Below are 21,038 nucleotides of genomic sequence, written 5' to 3'. Positions count from 1 at the left end.
AAAGATCGAAATGCCTATCGTCAGAGACTACCTACTTTCATCATCATCAGTCATCATCATTTCAGCCACAGAACGTCTACTGCTGAACATAGGCCTCCGCAGAGACCACTTTCAATTGAGCTGAACGCAAGCAGCGTTCGATGGACAGACGACCTTACGAAGAGACCTTACTCTTAACACACTTATGCTTTATGGTGTTTCTTGAAGGAGATTCCAGAAGTGGTCTTCCAATAATAATTGCTGAAATCACGAAGACTAATAAGAGACTCGATTCGATAAATTCAAACAAATGTCTAAAGTAAATGTTCCCATTTCTTTCGTGTATTTTCTCTTATTAAAACTCTGAATATTTGATACAAATAACGTACAGTAAAATCCAAAATAGGTACAATGCACCTTAAAATAAATAATTTATTTCCAAACAATATCTTCGACCCAGTCGATGAAGCTGGACACGCGGGTGTAGATGCCTGGTAGATTGGGCAGCGCGCAGCCGATGCCGAATGACGTCACGCCCACGATGTAATACATCCGCCCAGTGGTGGTGGGGGGGAGTGGGATCTTTATCTGAAGAGGCCCTCCTGAGTCACCCTGGAAAGAAAATAGGTATGAAATGGTTTGTATGACAAATGTTGTATGGAGTGTCTTCAAAAGTAGTTCATTCGTTCGTTCGTTTCAGCCAAATGGCGTCCACTAGACAAAGGCCTCCTCCAAAGATTTCCAATATGACCGATCCTGCGCCGCCCACATCCAGGCACCTCCCGCGACCTTCACCAGATCGTCGGTCGAGCCTCAAGAGCAGTGTCTAGGTTATTCTGAATCAAACCCGTGTTTGTTGTAAAGTTACAAGTAAGATCATTGTGATCTTGACAAGACAATGCTTTATCGGAAATTTGTATTTTTAAAGTGGCTTTCATAGTTAGTTACTTTAGTTTGTAGTTACCATTATTCTGCTTTTTTCATTCCTAAAAAGTGTGTTGATCATAATATATTTTCATCATCATCATCATCATTTCAGCCACAGGACGTCCACTGCTGAACATAGGCCTCCCCCAATGACTTCCACATCGCACATAATATATTTTGTCTTTCTTTTATTATAAAACTGTATTAAAAAAGCACACTGTAACTTCGTGTGTTAATATGAAGTTTTTTAGAATTTACCTATGTTCATATTCGTACGTGGCTCCCATTTCTAACCCTTACCACGTAACGCACGCGTTACGGAGGCCGATACATTCCATTCACGTAAACGCGAGTAAGTACGCGTCATCTAATACCGCTGAAGTTTATTTGTATGAATATTCGCGTTCGTTTTGGAACAGGTATTTTTAAAATACACATTTTAGCTTGTGAAGTCACGTGTTATGTCCATTGTGAATCAGAAATAGTTTAGCGATTTTAACGAATATAATGTGGATTGTGTATCTAAGTAGTGATGCAAATCGAACCTTATTGGAATACCTACCAAAAGTTGCTACCCTGTTTTGTGTGTTCGTGAACAGAAATAAAACAAGACCACTGTCTGGTTGCACTCAACATCACTGCATATTGTCGACCTTTCCTAGGACCATTTTAATTCTAATTTCACAGGAAGTTGAAAGACTAGGCAAGTCATTAAATTCAACCGCCTCTGTGGTCTAGTGGTAAGAGCACCTGCTTTAGACGAATAGGTCCCGGGTTCAATTCCCAGAGGGGGCAGATTTTTCTGTTCGGTTTGGTTGGTGGTAGGGCTTGTTCTAAGTCCGCTTGGCTAGCTACCACCATCTTACCTAAGTTTGTCGCCATAACAACAATGTTAACAGCATTGTTGTGTTCCGGCAGTTAGAGGTAAGAAGATAGCCAGTTCCTCCGTGGTTGAGGATTCCGGGTGAAGCTCGCTTCCACCTTCGGCTTGATCGTCACTTACCATCAGGTGAGATACAGGCCAAGAGCTTTCTCGTTGTAAATAGAAAAAAAAATTACAGACTTATTAGCTTGTTAGATGCATCTTAGGCCCATCTCGTTCGTTCGATCATTCCAGCCAAATGACGTCCACTGCTGGACAAAGGCCTTCCTCAAGGATTTCCACAACGACCGTCTCCCGCATCCAGGCACCTCCCGCGACCTTCACCAGATCTTTGGTCCACCTAGTAGTAGGCCCATCTACCTCTGAATGACGTAATGGTGCGTGAACACTGGGCTTACTCAAGAGCAGGGTAAGCAGGATGACCAGCGTGCCACGCGAGTGCGTGCACCCAGTATGGACGCACCATAATATCATAGCTGCCCAGCTAACTCGTTAATCCGTTAATCGTTAATTAACGAAGTTAACATTTCTATTAACGGATTAACTTTTAAGTAAACTTTAAAAAATGTTAACGGACTCGTTAACTTCCGTTAAATTATTCTAAGTCCGTTAATCGTTAATCCAGTACCTACTATTTACCAAAAAGATACAGCAGGCACGCTGAAAAACGATAGAAAAACGCGTTCTGACAAGTACGTTCGGGCTTCCACCCGATCACTGACGACACAAATGTTAGTAAGTATGTGTGTGTGGGACACTCTTGCAACTGAATTTAGACCAGTTTTCCTCAACCAATATTTATATTTTAATCATTTGATATTTTGATCGTTCGATCATTTGTAAATTCGATATTCTGAGCATTCGATATTTTGATCATTCGATATTTTGATCGTTCGATATTCTGATCGTTCGATGAAACGTGTTCGATATTCTGATTTTCGATCATTTGTAATTCGATGATGTAGGTAACCCTATTGACACAGTGGCCCACTATTTAACTTTAATCGTTTCGTGTTATTATTGTATATATTTGTGCTTACTGTGTTAATAAAATCTATTTCTTTCTTTCTTCTTTCTTTCTAATGGAACCAAGGCTCTGAGATTGAGATACTACTAAAAGGTGTAAAATAAACTTATAATAATTAAAAAACTTTTTTAAAAACAAGCTTTTATTCTGAAATGCAGTTGTACTAAAACTAAAAAAAAATTGGCCAAGTGCGTGTCGTTCCACGCACAGTGTAGGGTTATTTCAGGAGCAAGCAATTACTTCATCTAAAGTCACTTTTAATTTTCTTCTTAGGATTTTTTTTTAGGTATGAAATTTTATAATACATGAGTAAAACGACTAATTACTCTTAAACTAATTGATCTATCTTAACCGCTATAGTTTTCCTTGAAAGTTCATAAAGAGCCCTATTATCATGATTTTTTTTTTTCAGATTTTTCAAACCAACAGTTTAGTTTTTAGTTTTAACTCGAACAAAAATGTTCACTTTAAACTTTAACATTTTCGAACTAAATCGAAAAATGGTTTTAGAAACCCCTAAGCCATTTTAAAAGACCTATTCAACGATACCCCACACGATGGGGAAGAAGATGAAAAAAAAAATCATCCCCACTTTACATGTAGGGGAACTACCCTAAAAAATTTTTTTTCCAAATTTTATTTTATCGTTTTGTCGGCGTGATTAACATACATATCTCCACAAAATTGCAGCTCTCTAGAGCCAATGGTTTCCAAGCAAAAGAGACATATCGAAACTATAAGGGTTCCTTGCATACAATTATTTTTTCGTTTTATTATCATGTGTTAACGGATTAACGATTAACGTTAACTTGCGTTAAATCTTGCGAAATGTAACGTTTTAACGTATAACGAAGTTAATTTTTTTATTAACGGTTTAACGATTAACGAAGTTAACTATTTGATTAACGGTGCCCAGCTATGCATAATATGCAAATAATGGGACACCCTATGTAAAAGCCATAATTAAAAATACATACCTGACAAGCATCAACACCGCCCGCCAGTTTCCCGGCGCAGAGCTGGTGATCCTGCATCCCGCACCAGTGCCGGTTGCAGGAAGGCTTCAGCAGTTTATCACACAGCTCCGATTCGAAGACATCCACCACCGCCGCTTGAAGGTCTGGAGCCGTTGTTCTGCTGACTGGAAAATAATTAGACATTTTAGGCACATTATAATCATCAGGTGTTAGTCTTTTCTGCAGGAACACGATCCTCTCCAATTTCATCATCATCATCATCATCTCAGCCATAGGACGTCCACTGCTGAACATAGGCCTCCCCCAATGCTTTCCATGCTGCCCAGTTGGTAGCGGCCTGCGTCCAGCGCTTTCCTGCTACCTTTATGATGTCGTCGGTCCACCTTTTGGGTGGACGTTCCACGCTGCGTTTTCCGGAGCGCAGCCTCCACTCCAAAACCTTGCTGCTCCATCGGCCGTCAGTTCTGCGTTCTATGTGCCCTGCCCATTGCCACTTCAGCTTGCTAATCTAATTGTCGGACTATGTCAGCGACTTTAGTTCGTTTACGGATCTCCTCATTTCTGATTCGATCTCGTAAAAAAACACTCCCTTGGTTGCTTTGATTTATTATTTATTACATAATCATAAGATGCAACTAAGAATATGAAGATGACACAGTGTTTATTTTAATAACTGTACCTACCTCTTCCAATAATAATACTCGTATAATTTCAAGGACTTACACGAAGTCACGATTGTATAATCATCTTGTGTTTAAACGTTATTATTACAGCTCTAAAAGCCCTTAAATCCGAAACATACTCTAGCCTTTAATCTGCTAAGAAGATATTTCAATTGTCAGTTAAAATAATAAGTATTAATTATAGAACATACGTTTCTTATCTACCTTCTTACACAGATCAGTTCCAACTTCTAGTTTAAAAAACTCTGTGGCATAAAAAGTTAAATGATCGTTGAACACTCGTTCAAATTGGCATTTAGTATGGAAATGTCATTTTAAACACCATGTTTCACGTCTGCTTAAGTTGTTTGTCAGAATACCAGGAATGTTTACATACTAAGGATGGGTTGCACCATCTTACTTTAACCGTAGCAATAACGATAACCAGTGTTTCTTGTAAGGAGTTTGACAGATTTTTGACATTTGTTAAAGTTAAAGTAAGATGGTGCAACCCAGCCTAAAAGGTCATTCACTTATTTAAATTACCTTACTAGTTTTGAACTATCTTTCCTCAACAGGGCAAGCGAGCCGGACGAGACACAAATACTTGTATCTTATTCAATTGTAGTAAGGTCGATATTGCAACAAAAATGTACAGTCTGATGTACTGTCAAGTCAACTATACAAGGAAAATACAATTTTAGTGATAATGACCCCAATAAATATGGCTACTTATTGCAAAAACCAGACTTACAAGTATGACAAGGAAAAATAACCAGACAAATTTTAAAAATCTAAAAATAATTTTTATTGTTTTGTACAGATTAACAAGGAAAATGAATTCAGTGAGTACTAGGTAGATACAACATGTATCTGTCTAAACTTAACGCATCTTCGTTTTTGTCCTTATTGGCAACTAAGAATAGAAACATACTGTTAATAACCTATTAGTAATTTATCGTACGATCTATTGTTTTATTGACTAGATTTTTCCCGCGGTTTCCAATTTTTAAGGTAACTTAACTTGCTTGCAAGATTGTCACAGTAAATTGGCACCGACTCTACAAGTAAATAATTTTAGCCTAAGCATAACCTAATTCGGAACTTAGCCTAATTCTGAATCTACCCAGTTTGATCTCTATCTTTCATACCTGTATCTTACAATGCCTGTATCTTACATACCTTTTTTACGGGGAAAAATGCGTTGAATCGCATACCTACCCTGCGGGGACAGGATAAGTAATGTGGGGCTCACCAAGTAAGAAAGACGGAAGCATACCCACTAAAAAGACCCCGGTGCTCCGTCACTCGCCATAAGTGGGAGGAAAATGTGGGTTTCTGGACAAAGCCTTCTCTACCACAGCCCCTCCCGGCGATTGCCTGAATACACGGCGGGCCCTACAAGCCCCCCAGGACGGGGGGCGACAGGAGCACCTGGGAGCACACAACTGTTCCCGTCCGAGGGTGGTAGTGACCTGTGCAATGCTGGCGGTGGCGCCCCCGTATCTTACATACCTGTTTCAACAACACCCCATCCGGTCAATGTCGCCTTCCTCCCAATCAAAGGACTGCTCTCACCACTCCAAAGGCAAGCAGGTTGTACGTAGTTGTCAAATTGCACTTGATTCTGCAACTCCATCAGAGCTATGTCGAAATACTTCTTTGGGGCTTTGTAGTTCGGATGCTCTATTATACGCTTGATGATCGCCGTGACTGGTACCGAGTCGTTGGCATACTGAAAAGTAATACATTTATTTAGAAGGTTTACTTATAAAGTAACCAAGATAAATCTACACTCAAAACAAAAACTTTGACCGGTGTGTATTGCCAGTGATGACATACGGATCTGAGACGTAGTCGTTTACTTCAAATTGGCCCCATAAGAAGCCTCTAGGTCACCCAAAGGACGATGGAGCGTGCTGTGCTCGGAGTTTCCCTGCGTAATCGAATCGAAAGATAACTTACACTATCAGCAATATTATTAGATCCCAATCTGACGATCTTGGGCACTACATCGGCTACACTCGTGTCTCGCTCGGATGCTTTCGTGCAATGTGCAGCAGTCAGCACGAATTTGTCGCTGATGAGCGAGCCTCCGCATTTGAAGATCCACGTGCCTACAGCCGCCTTCCAGCCTATGGCGCCCTGGTAGGATAAAATAAGTATCAGAATTTGTCAAATGCCAGAACAGCCTTTGAATAAGATAAAGTTACGTTACGTAACGTACACTTATGCTTCTTTTCTTACCATGTGAGGGAATTCTCCAGGTTCCGCACTTTTTCCTCCAATGGCAAATTGGCCTCCAAGGGCGATTGGACCAGGGTGTTTAATATTGTAGGCCACACCTGAAAATGTTTAAGTCTTTGGTGAGCTCAGTGAAAAATAAGAAGGTAGGTCCTATCAGTTTCTAAACACTGTCAATTCGGTATAAATATCATAATTGGCTTTATTTTCTTGCAAAATAGTTTATTTTTTTGACCTATAAGTAATTATTTAAAATTATTAAATTAAGCCAAGTTTCATTGTACTCATCTATCTATCTAATGTTATTGTCTCAATGTAACTGTCTTTAAGTTGTTAAATAAATAAAAAATAATATATTTTCTACATTAGCCATAAATATTAGCCATATTGAGATTGAGCCAAGATTACATGATTTAAACACAAAAAACGGCAACAATACGTACATGCGTCCTCAGTCTTTTTCGTCTCCGCACGAACTTTAATGTCATAAATGTGTTCATAGCATTCTGAAAAAGGCAACATTATTATAACTTATAATATTCTTAACCTTTAACCAGTGACACGTAGTCTCACAGGCGTCTCATGTTTTTTAAATTCTTAGAATTGACCACTTCCCCTCGCTTGCAGCGACCCAGCGTCTTAGTAGCTTTTGTTTTAGTGCTAAAACGACCACAGAAGAAGGCAGACGTGTTATCGGTTGTTTTGCACGTAAGTTATACGAATTAGAAAATCGATCGTAGCCTGTGAGGCTACATGTCCCTAGTTGTCATACAAAAACTTTTACACTCTATTTTTTATTTTAAGTGCAAAATGGCAGAAAAGACTAGGAAATGATAACTCCAGCCCACGAATTCATCAAAGAATAAAATATTACGAACGGTCAGTCAATCGTTTGAACCTTTTGAACCTCGTCAAGGTTCAAACGATTGGACCGTCTGTTCCATCCTGAAACAAGTCAAGGCAAGCAAAGGGCATGCAGTATTTGTCTGCCTAAACTACACAAAATGACAGTGTACACAGCGGACAGTGGCGGAGTAAAGGGGGGGGGGGGTTCGCCCAGGGTGCCAAGCATCAGGGGGTGACAACGGAGTGACAACTCAGTCGCGAAGATTAGTGCCCACAGGTGCATCTGCATGACAAGGACGTCGCAAATCTGATATTTCATGATAAGGGGGTGCAAGCGATTGGTATCATCTCATCATAATAATATAGCTCATGACTTAGTACTAAAATCTTTCGGCTTCAAATCGGTAACCCGAAAATTCTGGGGGACACCAGACTATTCTGGGGTGCCTTAGCCCCCCGCAATATGAACATCCAACTTATGGTCTTATGAGGGGTGAATATCGGGGTAAGTTGCTTCGTCAAAGTAATGTACTTTTGTGAAAATGAAATAATATATTTTATTATTACAAGGGATTTTTTGATATCTAAAAAGTTCTTTTTCAGCTGCAACATAGGAGTTTGGATCATCTACTTTGGATAAGATTTCTTGCACATACGGATTTGAGTCATCTAAATCCAATGAAGTGGGGATAAGTATTATTGAACAGTTACTTTTAGTTAAACTTTCATTATGTTCCAAAATGTTTGTGTCAAAAGATTTATTTTTATCTCCAATTGCTTTAAGAAATTGACTGTAGTTACTGTTTTGTACATTATGTTCATTAATATTTATATTTTCTGTTTCAGGTGCGGTAGCGTGAGAAGGTGACGAGACGGGAGAACCGGTATTGGCTGATGGTGGTGGACGAGCGGCAGGACCTGGTGTTTCGACAGGTAAGGTATCAGGTTGTGGAGAGGGAATTTCTAAGACGTCGAAATCAACGTTGAGATCATCACTATGAGGGCTGATTTCAAGGAGTCCGAAATCATCAAGATTAATGTCGAGCAAAGGATCTTGGGATGGTGCTGGATCATTAAGTGGAGGATCTCGATTACTGGAAGAAGCAGGAGGATCATCGTTGTGAAAATTCTGTGGCGATTGGTATCATCTCATCATAATAATATAGCTCATGACTTAGTACTAAAATCTTTCGGCTTCAAATCGGTAACCCGAAAATTCTGGGGGACACCAGACCATTCTGGGGTGCCTTAGCCCCCCGCAATATGAACATCCAACTTATGGTCTTATGAGGGCAGAGGAGGGGGGGAAGGGGTCGCCCTGGGTGCCAGGCCATGCTACGCCGCCACAGTACACTTGTGTTGGGGTGTTGCAATCCCATATGTTTGCAATGTTCTCGCCTTTTCTGCAAAAATTGCCATTGATTTTATGCCAAATTGAGCGGGTGTCAGAATTTTTATTTTCAGTTTTCAGAAGTGGCTTTTATGTTTTTTCGGTTTCTGTATTATTAGATTTTTAGTAAAAAGTATTAAATTTGACATAGAATTTATATAACGTCTATTAAAATGCTAAAAAAGGACCTCATATCAATTGAGGCTGAAAATTACCACTAATTGGTAATTAAAGTTTTTTTCTATGTAATTATAAAAAAAATGATTGAATTCATTTACATTTGTTTTATTGACATACCAATAGTTAAATACAAATACAATTTTAAAGTAATCCACATGCAATTTTGTCAATTTTTTTGATTTCGAAGTAGTAGCCTGTGAGACGTCATGTCCCTTATAGTGTTATAAAATAGTCATGTCACTGGTTAAAGGTTAAGTAATTTTTTTCAATGTAAATTAGTCTCCGTTAAATCTTTAACGAATCCATACTATTGCTCGTGGCATCTAACGCATCAAAATATTGATGTTGAAATTAGCTTAGTACCTACTGCATATTTAAGGGCTTTCCAATACAACGATAGATAGTGGCAGACTTTGATCATGAATAGAATATAATATAAGAAAAAGAAAGAGGCAGATGCCCAGACGAGGGTAAAAAGGTACTAACTCACTTCGCTGAGCCTTCGACCTGGCCTGTTAAAGTCCTTCACTTCAGGCTTGTACATATTCAGGCAAGGATTTGGCTCTACAGTTGTAGTCGTCGGCGTTGTTGGCTCAGTTGATAGTTTCTGACTTTCAGAATTCCTCTGAAATAGAAACAAACATAAAATAAAATAAAATTGTTATACGCTACGGAAAAAATCTTTTATTTTCACTAATTTCTAAAATGTTTTGTTCACAAACTCAACGTACAATATTTTCGATTTCTGGAAGGAAAATTAACCTCCATGATCTTTTGCAAGTCAAAAAACCGGTCCAACGAGTAATCATAATCATTGAGGTAAACCCTCTGGGAATTTCGACAGTAAAAATTCCTATTCCAAAACAACATTAGTTGTCGTTCGTCTTCGTCGTTTCAGCCAAAAGACGTCCACTGCTGGACAAAGGCCTCCCCCAAGGATTTCCACAAAGATCGGTCCTGCGTTAAACAACATTAAACAAGTTTTAATTTATAAAATAAAACATTATTATTATTAAGTAACTTACATCTAATGGTGTTTCATCACCGTCAGTGCCCCAATTCCAGCCTGTCTCTTGCTATGAACAAATAATAAAATATGTATCTATACAAAGGAAACTAATGCTACCTTTCATTCCTAAAGGAACTCTTATATTAACCAGGCTTCAGGATTGAGTTTGGAAACTGTCGTCTCATTTCATCTTTGTGTAACATTTGACAGAAATAATGTAATTTTGATGTAAACAATTTACAAACAATAATACTGTAAAGTTTCATCAAAATCCATTCAGTAGTTTTTTCGTGAAAGAGTAACAAACATAGAAACATCCAAACTTTCGCATTTATAAAATTTGTAGGATGACTTCACAAGAGGCTCTCAAGAACCCCTATAGACTACAGACATTTTATCACCTGATAGTCAGATCGGTTCTTCTACTGCATATGAATCGGCCGTTATCAAATCAGTGTAATGGGCAACACGTATCAATGTTCATACTGATTGACAGCCCGTCTAAACTATCGGCTGACAAAAGTATTTAGTCTACGGGTAGTCCAAATAGTCATTTAAAAGTATTTGTCTAATTTTGTTACTTACTCTTTTCTCTCTTCGAAGTGTCTCCACATCGTCCGCAGTGAAACAATTGGATGACACTACAAACAAAATAAATGTTCGACTCAATTGCGGTTTTGTGATTTTACCTTACCTTAAGTGGGTACCTAATTCTAATAAGTGCCATAGTGCAACAAAAAAGTAACTACCCGTAGGTACTATACGAAAGTTTTTTTTTTTTTTAATGGCAAACAAACCTCTCTGGGAGGTTTATTTCTGCCAATGTCGAGTGAAAATTGACATAGTTATCAATAGAACGTGGGTGTTTCAGTTCTATTGATTTTTCATGGATTCCGTGGAGTTAAGTAAGTAGGTTTCAAGACGCCACCGGGTCCAAAGCGGGTTGTTCATACGACAACCCACTCGACACTCGATGCGCGCTCAAATTCGAAGTATTTCAATGTTTTTAATAATTTATCACTTCACTGCACTTTAGAACACAAAATAACACCTAATTTGTACACTAAAGTCCATTAAATAATAAATTGAAACCATTAAAACAGATCGACCATGCTTCCCGTTCAACTACCCTTTAATCGAAATTAAAAAAGCAACACAACACTCATTATGTTATTCTGCATTGTCAAGTTGTTCTTTCACTTAAAAAGCCACATAAAGTATGTAATTAACTGGTAAAAATCCACAATACCTAATAACACAAACAGAATCACTACACTTCTCATGACTACACTAAGAGTTCACACGGATCTGCTTATTTAAAATACTCAAACTGCAGGTACGTGCTATTCACTGGTAAAGTTAATACATACTAAATGAACATGTCGAAAACAAGTTTCGAGGCGTCGAAGCACAATAAACATAAATACCTAACTGTATTCTACAGTTCGAGTCTTGTCCTCGGGTAATCACCGTGACACTGGTGGTGACACAGCGTCCTTGTAGTCCAGTTAACGAATGCTTTCACGGTGTAGAGGGAATCATCTTCGGGACTTCTTGATTTTATTTAGACTGGTTAGGAGGTGGGTGAACATATAAAAAGTATCCGCCCTTAGCCCTTGAGCCGGGTTGAAAAGGAGGCTCAAAGGTCCCATTTTACGGTTTTTTGCTTAATTCTGTCGCAACCTAAGTCTGTCGCCATAACAACAATGTTAACAGCATTATTGTGTTCCGGCAGCTAAGAGGCAAGATAGCCAGTTCCTCCGTGGTTGAGGATTCCGGGTGAAGCTCGCTTCCACCTTCGGCCTGATCGTCACTTACCATCAGGTGAGATACAGGCCAAGAGCTTCCTCGTTGTGGATAAAAAAAAATCTCGCAGACTATGTGACCTAGAGACATGACCACTATTAACCAAAAAAAGGTGATTAAATTTTCTACAGATGACTTAGTCAAGTTTTTCTATATCTTGTATAGTTTTCGAGACATCTACTCTAGAAGGTCTGTAACATTGTAAAAATTCTGGGCAAACATTCTAGACATGCTGCACCGTGTGTAGGTATATTTAGATGAACCACTTTTGACCCCTCATCACTTTTACATTATCACGACGTCAATTAAATTAGGCACATAGGTAAATTAGCTTCAAATTTCATATACCTCAAACGGTTATTTAGGTATTGACGTCCAAAAATCAAGGCACGTCACAACTTGATTTTTCTTTTACCAAAGTACATACATAAAAACCAAAATAAAATGCAATGCATCTTATAATAATTTATTTCCAAACAATATCTTCGACCCAGTCGATGAAGCTGGACACGCGGGTGTAGATGCCTGGTAGATTGGGCAGCGCGCAGCCGATGCCGAATGACGTCACACCCACTATGTAGTACATCCGTCCGTTGGTGGTGGGGGGTAGTGGGATCTTTATCTGAAGAGGTCCTCCTGAGTCGCCCTGGAAAAGAAATTTTGCATAAAAAATGTTGTTTTGTATTCTCAAAAGTAGTGCTTATTTTGAATCATAACATGTTTATTACTTGTAAAGTGAGTCTTTTAGCGTCTTGGCCCACTTTTAGCTTGGTCCACGGGCCAAGTCGCTGGATTGAATTTCTATATTTTTTCTTCCAGCAACAGGGCCCACTCTAAGATTCTAGTGTAGTGTGACTGATATAGCCCGCAGAATCGCTAAAATCAAGTGGCAGTGGGAGGGGCACATAGCTCGTAGAGCGGATGGCCGCTGGAGCAGGAAGGTTCTTGAGTGGCGATCACGGGCCGGAAGACGTAGCGTGGGCAGGCCTCCCACTAGCTGGACCGACGATCTGGTGAAGGTCACGGGAGGTGCCTGGATACGAGCGGCACAGGATCGGTCTTTGTGGAAATCCTTGGAGGAAGCCTTTGTCCAGCAGTGGACGTCTTTCGGCTGAAACAAACGAACGAACACGGGCCAAGTCTCTAGATTGTATTTTTAAATATTTTTTCTTCCATCAACTGGACCCACTCTAAGTTTCTAGTGTAGAAAAGACTCTTTACCTGGCAAGCATCAACACCGCCCGCCAGTTTCCCGGCGCAGAGCTGGTGATCCTGCATCCCGCACCAGTGCCGGTTGCAGGAAGGCTTCAGCAGTTTATCACACAAGTCCGATTCGAAGACATCCACCACCGCCGCTTGAAGGTCTGGAGCCGTTGTTCTGCTGACTGGAAAATAATTCGATATTTTAGGCAGATCATCATCAGGTATATATATAATAACGTTCAGACCAATGACGTCAGCTGCACGCGTTGGTTTGGCCGAACCTTTAGTCTCCACTGCAGGAACATGGCCCTTTTAACTTGCTAGTGGAAAGAAGAGGAGGCAAGGTAATTCTCTTCTTTTTTTACCAGTTTTGAACTATCTTTTCCTCAATATACAGCACTAACCGGACGAGTTTCCAACAATTAGGACATATTATTATTAATAATACTAGCAGTGCCCGCGACTTTGTGCGCGTTAAAATCATTTTTGCTCTGAACCTGTTACTCGTAGCGTGATGGTATATAGCCTATAGCCTTCCTCGATAAATGGGCTATCTAACACTAAAATATTTTTTTCAAATCGGACCGGTAGTTCTTGAGATTAGTTCATTCAAGTAAACAAACAAACAAACAAACTCTTCAGCTTTATAATATTAAGTATAGATTAGTAACCCCAATAAAAAAGTAATAGCAAAACCCGACAAGTATGACAAGGAAAAAATCCATATCTGAACTAACTACCTTTATTTTAATTTAATGCAGATTAACAAGGAAAATGAACTCAGTATTAGGTAGATAAATTATTATTTATCTGTACTCAACGCATCTTCGTTTTTATCATCATTGGAAACTAACGAATATTGTTAATAACCTATTAGTAACTCATTGACTAGCTTTTGCCCGCGGTTTTACCACGTGGATTCCACTTTTAAGGTAACTTAACTTTTTTTATTTATTTATGCATAACAAGGCAGGTATTTGACCACAATCGTACCTGGTTTTAAGTGGGATGCAGTCTAGGATGGTACATATCTGCCCTGTAAGTGCCTCTTGCTTCACCTTATTCCGTAGTATCCATGTACCTATGTGTATAATTATGTGCAATATTGCTATAGTAAATAGGCACCGACTCTACAATATTACATTTAAACTTACCTTACACACCTGTAACTTACACACCTGTATCTTACATACCTGTATCTTACAATACCTGTATCTTACACACCTGTATCTTACATACCTGTTTCAACAACACCCCATCCGGTCAATGTCGCCTTCTGCCCGATCAAAGGACTGCTCTCACCACTCCAGAGACAAGCAGGTTGTACGTAGTTGTCGAATTGCACTGGATTCTGCAACTCCATCAGAGCTATGTCGTAATACTTCATTGGGGCTTTGTAGTTCGGATGCTCTATTATACGTTTGATGTTCGCCTGGGTTGGTAACGTGTCGTTGAGATACTGAAATGTAATACATTTACTTATAAAATAACCAAGATAAATCTACACTCAAGACAAGTCTTTGACCAGTGTGTGTTGCCTTGCCAGTGATAACATACGGATCTGAGACGTAGTCGGTTACTAGAAGGACCTCATCAGCAGACTCAAGCTCACCCAAACGGCGATGAAGCATACTATGCTTGGAGTTCCCTGCGTGATCGAATCAGAAATAAGGAGCTGGCTATGGCCAGCGTTAAATTCTGTTTCTAAGGCTGAGTTGCACCACCTAACTTTGACTGTAACTTTAAAGGTAACCGGTGTTTTTTGTATGGAATTTGACAGATTTTTGATGTTTGTCAAAGTAAAGTAAGATGATGCAACCTAGCCTTACTGTTTCTGGTTGGGGAGGCCTGTTATTCCTTTTTCGCCTTTTACGTCATATCCACGGGAAGTTCAGGAACTTTTAATTGAATGTGGAAAACTGAAAATCCTTGAATTATAACTAGGTATAATAATACTCCCAAGCTGCTTTCGGCTACGGTGACTACCACACATTCCTTTAGTCCGCAATAAGAGGGCTACGCTGGAGTGCCCCATCATGTGCCCTGTATTACCAGGTATGTACCACATTTACCACAGTAAAGTTATTCTATTCTTAATGACATTACTTACATCATCAGCAATATTATTAGATCCCAATCTGACGATCTTGGGCACGACATCGGCAACACTCGTGTCTCGCTCGGATGCCTTCGTGCAGTGCGCAGCAGTCAGCACGAATTTGTCGCTGATGAGCGAGCCTCCACATTTGAAGATCCACGTGCCTACAGCCGCCTTCCAGCCTATGGCGCCCTGGTAGAAAATAAGTTGTAAAGTTTACAAATGCCGGGAAAGCTCTTGTGTATATCCAATTCTCATCAGTTATTTCCTGGTTTACGTCTTCGTTTTGTTGTTTGTCCAAATAAATAAAAATAAATTTATAGTTTAAAAAACTAAAAACACGCTTTTAACTAACCCAAACTCGATGAGTTTCCACCGTTTCGTTAAGGAGTTCCTTCCTATGGCCACCTTCCAGTCCCATCATCAGACCAGCTCGATGGTACCATAATATTGTATTATCACCTTAATCTACATAATATAATTGCCAAGTTTCATGAAGATTAGAAGTGCGGGTAATTCAGATTCTTAGATTCCATTACATAGTTACATACACGACGACCTAATAAAAGCGACCTAATAAAAGCGTGTTAAAAATGCTTTCACCACTGTTATTTTATGGGAGTTAAATGTATCGGGAACCTAAAATAGCTCAAGTTATGGCAGTCCACTTCTGGATATCCCTTACTTCATAACTTTTCATGAGGACAGCCTAGGCATTGTCATCAGTCGATATGTTGCCCCAAAGTGGTAGTAGGGCAAGATATTATTATATTTAGGAGGTGTCTTAAATATCAAGAGGGCTTTCGCACTAGTTAAGAATTTCAATTTGACTCTTCTGATACAGAACCCTGAAAACTATTGCAGTTCTTACCATGTGAGGGAATTCTCCAGGTTTCGCACTTACACCTCCAATGGCATAGTAAGGTCCGTATGGCCCGGGGTGTTTAATTTCGTAGGCCAAACCTGAAAGTGTCAGAGATGAGAAGATCAGAAAGTCATACTTAAAGTGTCATTCATGATCCTAACTGATGAGATAATACTGAGTCCTTTACGGAATTTTATTTTTATTGACCTATCGTACGCCTTACTCAATACAACAATAATATAATAACACTTTGTATAGCTGTATGAATTCTAAATAATGCACTTACATGCGTCACTACTCTTTCTTGTCTCCTCGCGAACTTTAATGTCGTAGATATGTTCATAGCATTCTGAAAAAAAAAATTACAAGCTCATTAATTTTAACATTAATTTAATAACAGTATTTTAATTTCAAATGATGCAGAAATGGTAGTGTAGTTGCTTAGAGCGCGTTCACTTTGAGGCGACAGAGCAGCGCGGCAAACGCGTAACAGACGCGCTGCCGATAAGAATAAGAATAAGAATAAGAATGTCTTTATTTGCTTCAAACATGGTATTTAAGGATGTTGGTTTTTACAATGTGCTCATGTTTAGCCTTTTAAAAATAGCATGCAAATCATTTTCATAAAATGTCATTTCAATAAAATATTTTATACCAAATCACATTAAAGAGAGATTATTCTATTACATTCATTGTCAAACAAGTATTTATGTCAAATTCTATCTATGTCAAATTATGATTAAAATATTCTTTAATAATACTGTAAAAAATTTTGTTATGGAGCCAATCATACAATTTCTTTTTAAACGGTCCAGACTTCAAATCTTTAAATTCATTCGGTAACTTGTTGAACACTCTTACACACATAGCCAGGCAACTTTTACCGTATTTGTCAGATTTTGGAATAACTTTTAACACCAATTTATGCGGGTTTCTGCGCTGTCTAGAGTTTTGTATGTCATTCGCTTTTTTGAACAATTCTTTGTTTTTATGTACAAAGTTACAGATTTCCAAAATATATAGTGAAGGTAAAGGTAATAAACCAAGATCTTTAAACAATGGTCTACATGATTCCCTAGGCGGAATTCCACAGATTGCTCTGATGCATCTCTTTTGGGCTATAAAGGCTCTATTTTTGTCTGTGATAATTTTATACTATGTGATAGCAGAATGATGCCAATGCACGCTGCTGTCGCGCTTCTCACGCCCTAATGTGAAAGCGGCCTTAAGTACCATTTATGGCTTTAAGAATGAGAATAATAGAATAAAAAGAGAGGCAGATACCTAGACAAGGGTAAAAAGGTACTAACTCACTTCGCTGAGCCTTCGACCTGGTCTATTAAAGTCCTTCACTTCAGGCTTGTACCTATTCAGGCATGGGTTTGGCTCCTCAGTTGTAGTTGTTGGCTCAGTTGCTACTAGTTTCTGACTTTCTGAATTCCTCTGAAATAGAAATAAGTAATAAAATAAAGGAAAAAAGGTCTTCATAATCATCATAATTTCAGCCATCCACTGCTGAACATAGGCCTCCCTCATTGGCCGGTTGGTGGCGGCGCGCCAGCGCCTTCCCGCTACCTTTATGCGGTCGTCGGTCCACCTTGTGGGTAACCCTGGAAATTACGTCTAGTAATCGCATACTACTAGTTCAAAAAAGAGTCGATTCGCACGCGATTTTAATACTTTTAATACATCCGGGCGAAACGCCTACTAAAAAAAAATATTATTGAAAGGGGACGTTTCGCACATTCGTGCGAAGGAAAATCGTGCGAAACTACTACTAACCCAACAAGTTTTTCAAATGCGTATTTTTACTTAGAACATTATTGATATTATTAAGTCACTTACAATCGATGGTGTTTCATCGCCGCCAGAGCCCCAATTCCAGCTTGCCTCTTGCTAAAAACAAGTATAAAATAAAATAATATTTTTAAGTTACATAATATAATCCATGCACAACGAAAGTAATCCTGCCTTATGAATAACCCTCCTTCTGGCGCAGTCGGGCAGTTGAATAATTTCAACTTCATGAAAAAACATTTAACGAAAAATTACAAAGTATTTAAAAGCCAATTAAATAGTACTTTTAATGAGTAAGAGTATAAAATTGTACGAGTGAAACTGTATTTTACAAAGGAATGTCCCTTGCACACGTCATAAATTACGTCACAGTTCAACAACGGTGACTAGGGATTTTACCTCTTGGATTTACTAGTTACGATACTCAAGGAGAAAAACTGTTTAATTAAATCATCATAATTAAGGGATATTAATTTTATCATTGAAAATATAATCCTATCAAATGAATCGCCCTTACTACAATAAATTGAATAAAGATTACCGTTTTTAAATTTCAAATCTGGCCTCTTTCCAAATAAAACTTAAGATTTCTGTTTAAATTTGGGAAAATAAATAGAAGAAGGAAGGAAATACTGCCAGGGAATCCGTTTTTGAGCGCCGGTGTAATAAAATTTTCGTATTTGGCATTCCCATTGTAACTGGATTACGTTTATATTATATTAACATACTTATTATGTTCTTCTTACATGTAGGTTGTAAGTAGGTACAAGTTATTTCACGACCTTGGTGGCAGATTGTAGGAACCGCTATAAAAATGTGTCTATACTATCGAAAACTCTAAATGGTCACACATAATATCTTTACATCATTTTCTACTTACTCTTTTCTCTCTTCGAAGTGACTCTACATCGTCCGTAGTGAAACAACTGGTTGACACTATAAAAACAAATTAAATCACTTAAAAAAATTTCCAGTAAGGCCCGATTCGACCAAACTTTTATCCGAGAATAACTCCTGGTATAACTGGCACATTGACAGTTTCAGTATGGGAAATTATGTCAAAATGACTTAATTAATATTTACTCTTGTTTGGTCAAATCCACCCTAGATTGCGGTATCGGCACCTGTAGCAGTGACAGCTACAAAAATTTAACATTTTGTCTAAGCAAAATAAATAATTGCAATTAAAAAGTGACATAACACACTCATCATTTTTTTAACTAGCACTGACAATAAGCTCCATTAAGTTACAAAAATTCGAATACCTATTATCACACACAGAACCACCACAGTTCTCATGACTACACTAAGATTTCACTCAGTTCCGCTTATTCACAACACATTAACTATACGTGCTAAGTATTCGCAGGTAGAATCAATACTAAATGAACATCTCAAAACAAGTTTTCAAGGCTTCGAAGCAAAATAAATATAAATAACTGTAGTCTATAGTTCGAGTCTTGGGTAATCACCGTGACACGACCTTATGACGTACGTTTTTATGGCAGACTTAATGATTAAATATGTTATGTAAGGCGTAAGAATACTCAAATTATTACCTGTTAAGTAAATCAATAAAAAATCTGCCTTCGGATGATCATAACAGTGTCTAATTGACTCGTCTGTCTTTGTGATTCTCGCCCGTATTCACAAAGGATGCTTGCTTATGTGAAGCACCAAATCGAACGCACAGCGTTCAATAGAGCTCTGTGATTGGTTCGTGTGTCACCCTGTACGTCCACGCGCACTGTGAGACCTCATAGTAATGTTTGTGAATACGGGCGTTAGAGTTCCTAATTTACTCGTCTGTCTTTGTAATTCTACGTCGTGACTTTAGGCTTTAAGGACTTCTAAATAAATAAAAAGGCATGTGTCATTGACTCGAAATAAATACACCATTATAACCAGTTTTAAGTATTGTGGAAACTTTATCAATCAATTACTTTATATTCTTGCATGAGTCTTTTGTCTTACAGAAGAGGTTATACAGCAAAGAAGAAGATTGTCTTCGACTCCTTGACACAATAATTCCCTCATCAAACGAAAACACAATCTCATCCCATCATACTACCGTATATTTTGTTTGCTCGTCAGTATCGTTCCCTTCCACTATTCTGTCTCGCGAACAGTATAGACCGCTTAAAACAGATAATAAGATAAGATTGGTCATTGTGGAAATCCTGAGCTCTCCCATCTAGACAGAGTTGGGCTTTTAAAAACCAGGTTTCACATTAATAAATAATCCTATACAGGGTGTCCCGTAATGTAACGTCAAGCCGGAACTGGGTGTTGAGGCAAGTTGTGCTGGTTATCAGAAAAATATAAAAAAAATTCTATGTGGCATATTTTAAAAATAATAGGCATTTAAAAAAAATCTAAAAATTCTACTCCAGGTGACGGTCCTTTTGCTCGTGTTGCCACAAATCTTCACTTTTTCCAAATTTTTTGTCGACAATTTTTGTTTATTGGAAATAATCCCGTTTTTAACTTTATCTACCTTGGTTAAAAATATTATTCTAATGTGCCCAAAATGCAAGTTTCTGGCTTAAGTGAGGTGGAGAAGATATTTTAAAAGGTATGAGCGGGACGGAGAGGGCCATCTTACCAAGCAGGGATGTTATGGATATCCGTTACCGTAACCGAAACTATCGGATATCCGAAATAAAAAAATGTCCATNTTTTTGTTAATATTATCTAGTATAGAATCCAAGAGTGAAAAAGAAGCTAATGTCGTAGATTTCTCTTTTTGGAAACCGAATTGATCATTTGTTATGATCTCAAATTTAGTACAAAAATCTAGAAGCCTTCTATACATGCACTTTTCAAATATTTTGGAAAATATCGTAATAAGTGTAATAGGACGATAATTGTTAACATCGTCTTTATGACCTTTTTTGTAAAGTGGCTTTACCACCGACACCTTAAGTGCTTCTGGGAAAATTCCTGATTTAAAAGATATATTTACCAGATGAGTCAAGATGTCTGCTAATTCATTCATACTGGATTTAATTATTTTTGTACTGATCCCGTCATATCCTTCTGAATTTGTATTTTTTAATGTCAGTATTTCTTTTTTAATGTCATAATGTGTCATTGGTTTAAGGAAAATTGAATTTGATATACCATGTCTCTTTTTAAATTGATG

General features: G+C 38.3%; 1 protein-coding gene across 1 annotated transcript; it reads right to left on the bottom strand.

The window, feature by feature from the left end:
• Nucleotides 1-405: 405 nt before the first annotated feature.
• Nucleotides 406-19,263, bottom strand: LOC114359977 (transmembrane protease serine 9-like). Its single transcript, XM_028314525.1, has 20 exons — nt 19,159-19,263; nt 18,774-18,829; nt 17,942-17,992; nt 17,407-17,539; nt 16,383-16,445; nt 16,103-16,194; nt 15,244-15,423; nt 14,373-14,592; nt 13,152-13,315; nt 12,398-12,576; nt 11,374-11,414; nt 10,710-10,765; nt 10,141-10,191; nt 9,602-9,740; nt 7,143-7,205; nt 6,703-6,800; nt 6,421-6,600; nt 5,971-6,190; nt 3,794-3,957; nt 406-591 (listed from the first exon to the last, which is right to left on the bottom strand). Exons 1-20 carry the CDS (start codon nt 19,190-19,192, stop codon nt 412-414), a joined length of 2,364 nt encoding a protein of 787 aa, XP_028170326.1. The 5' UTR covers nt 19,193-19,263; the 3' UTR covers nt 406-411.
• Nucleotides 19,264-21,038: the final 1,775 nt, after the last annotated feature.

The sequence above is a fragment of the Ostrinia furnacalis genome, unplaced genomic scaffold (genome assembly GCF_004193835.3).
Source record: "Ostrinia furnacalis isolate ACB-3 unplaced genomic scaffold, ASM419383v2 OfSCF4779, whole genome shotgun sequence".
Lineage (NCBI taxonomy): Eukaryota > Metazoa > Arthropoda > Insecta > Lepidoptera > Crambidae > Ostrinia > Ostrinia furnacalis.
This window is presented reverse-complemented; position numbering and strand designations above follow the sequence as displayed.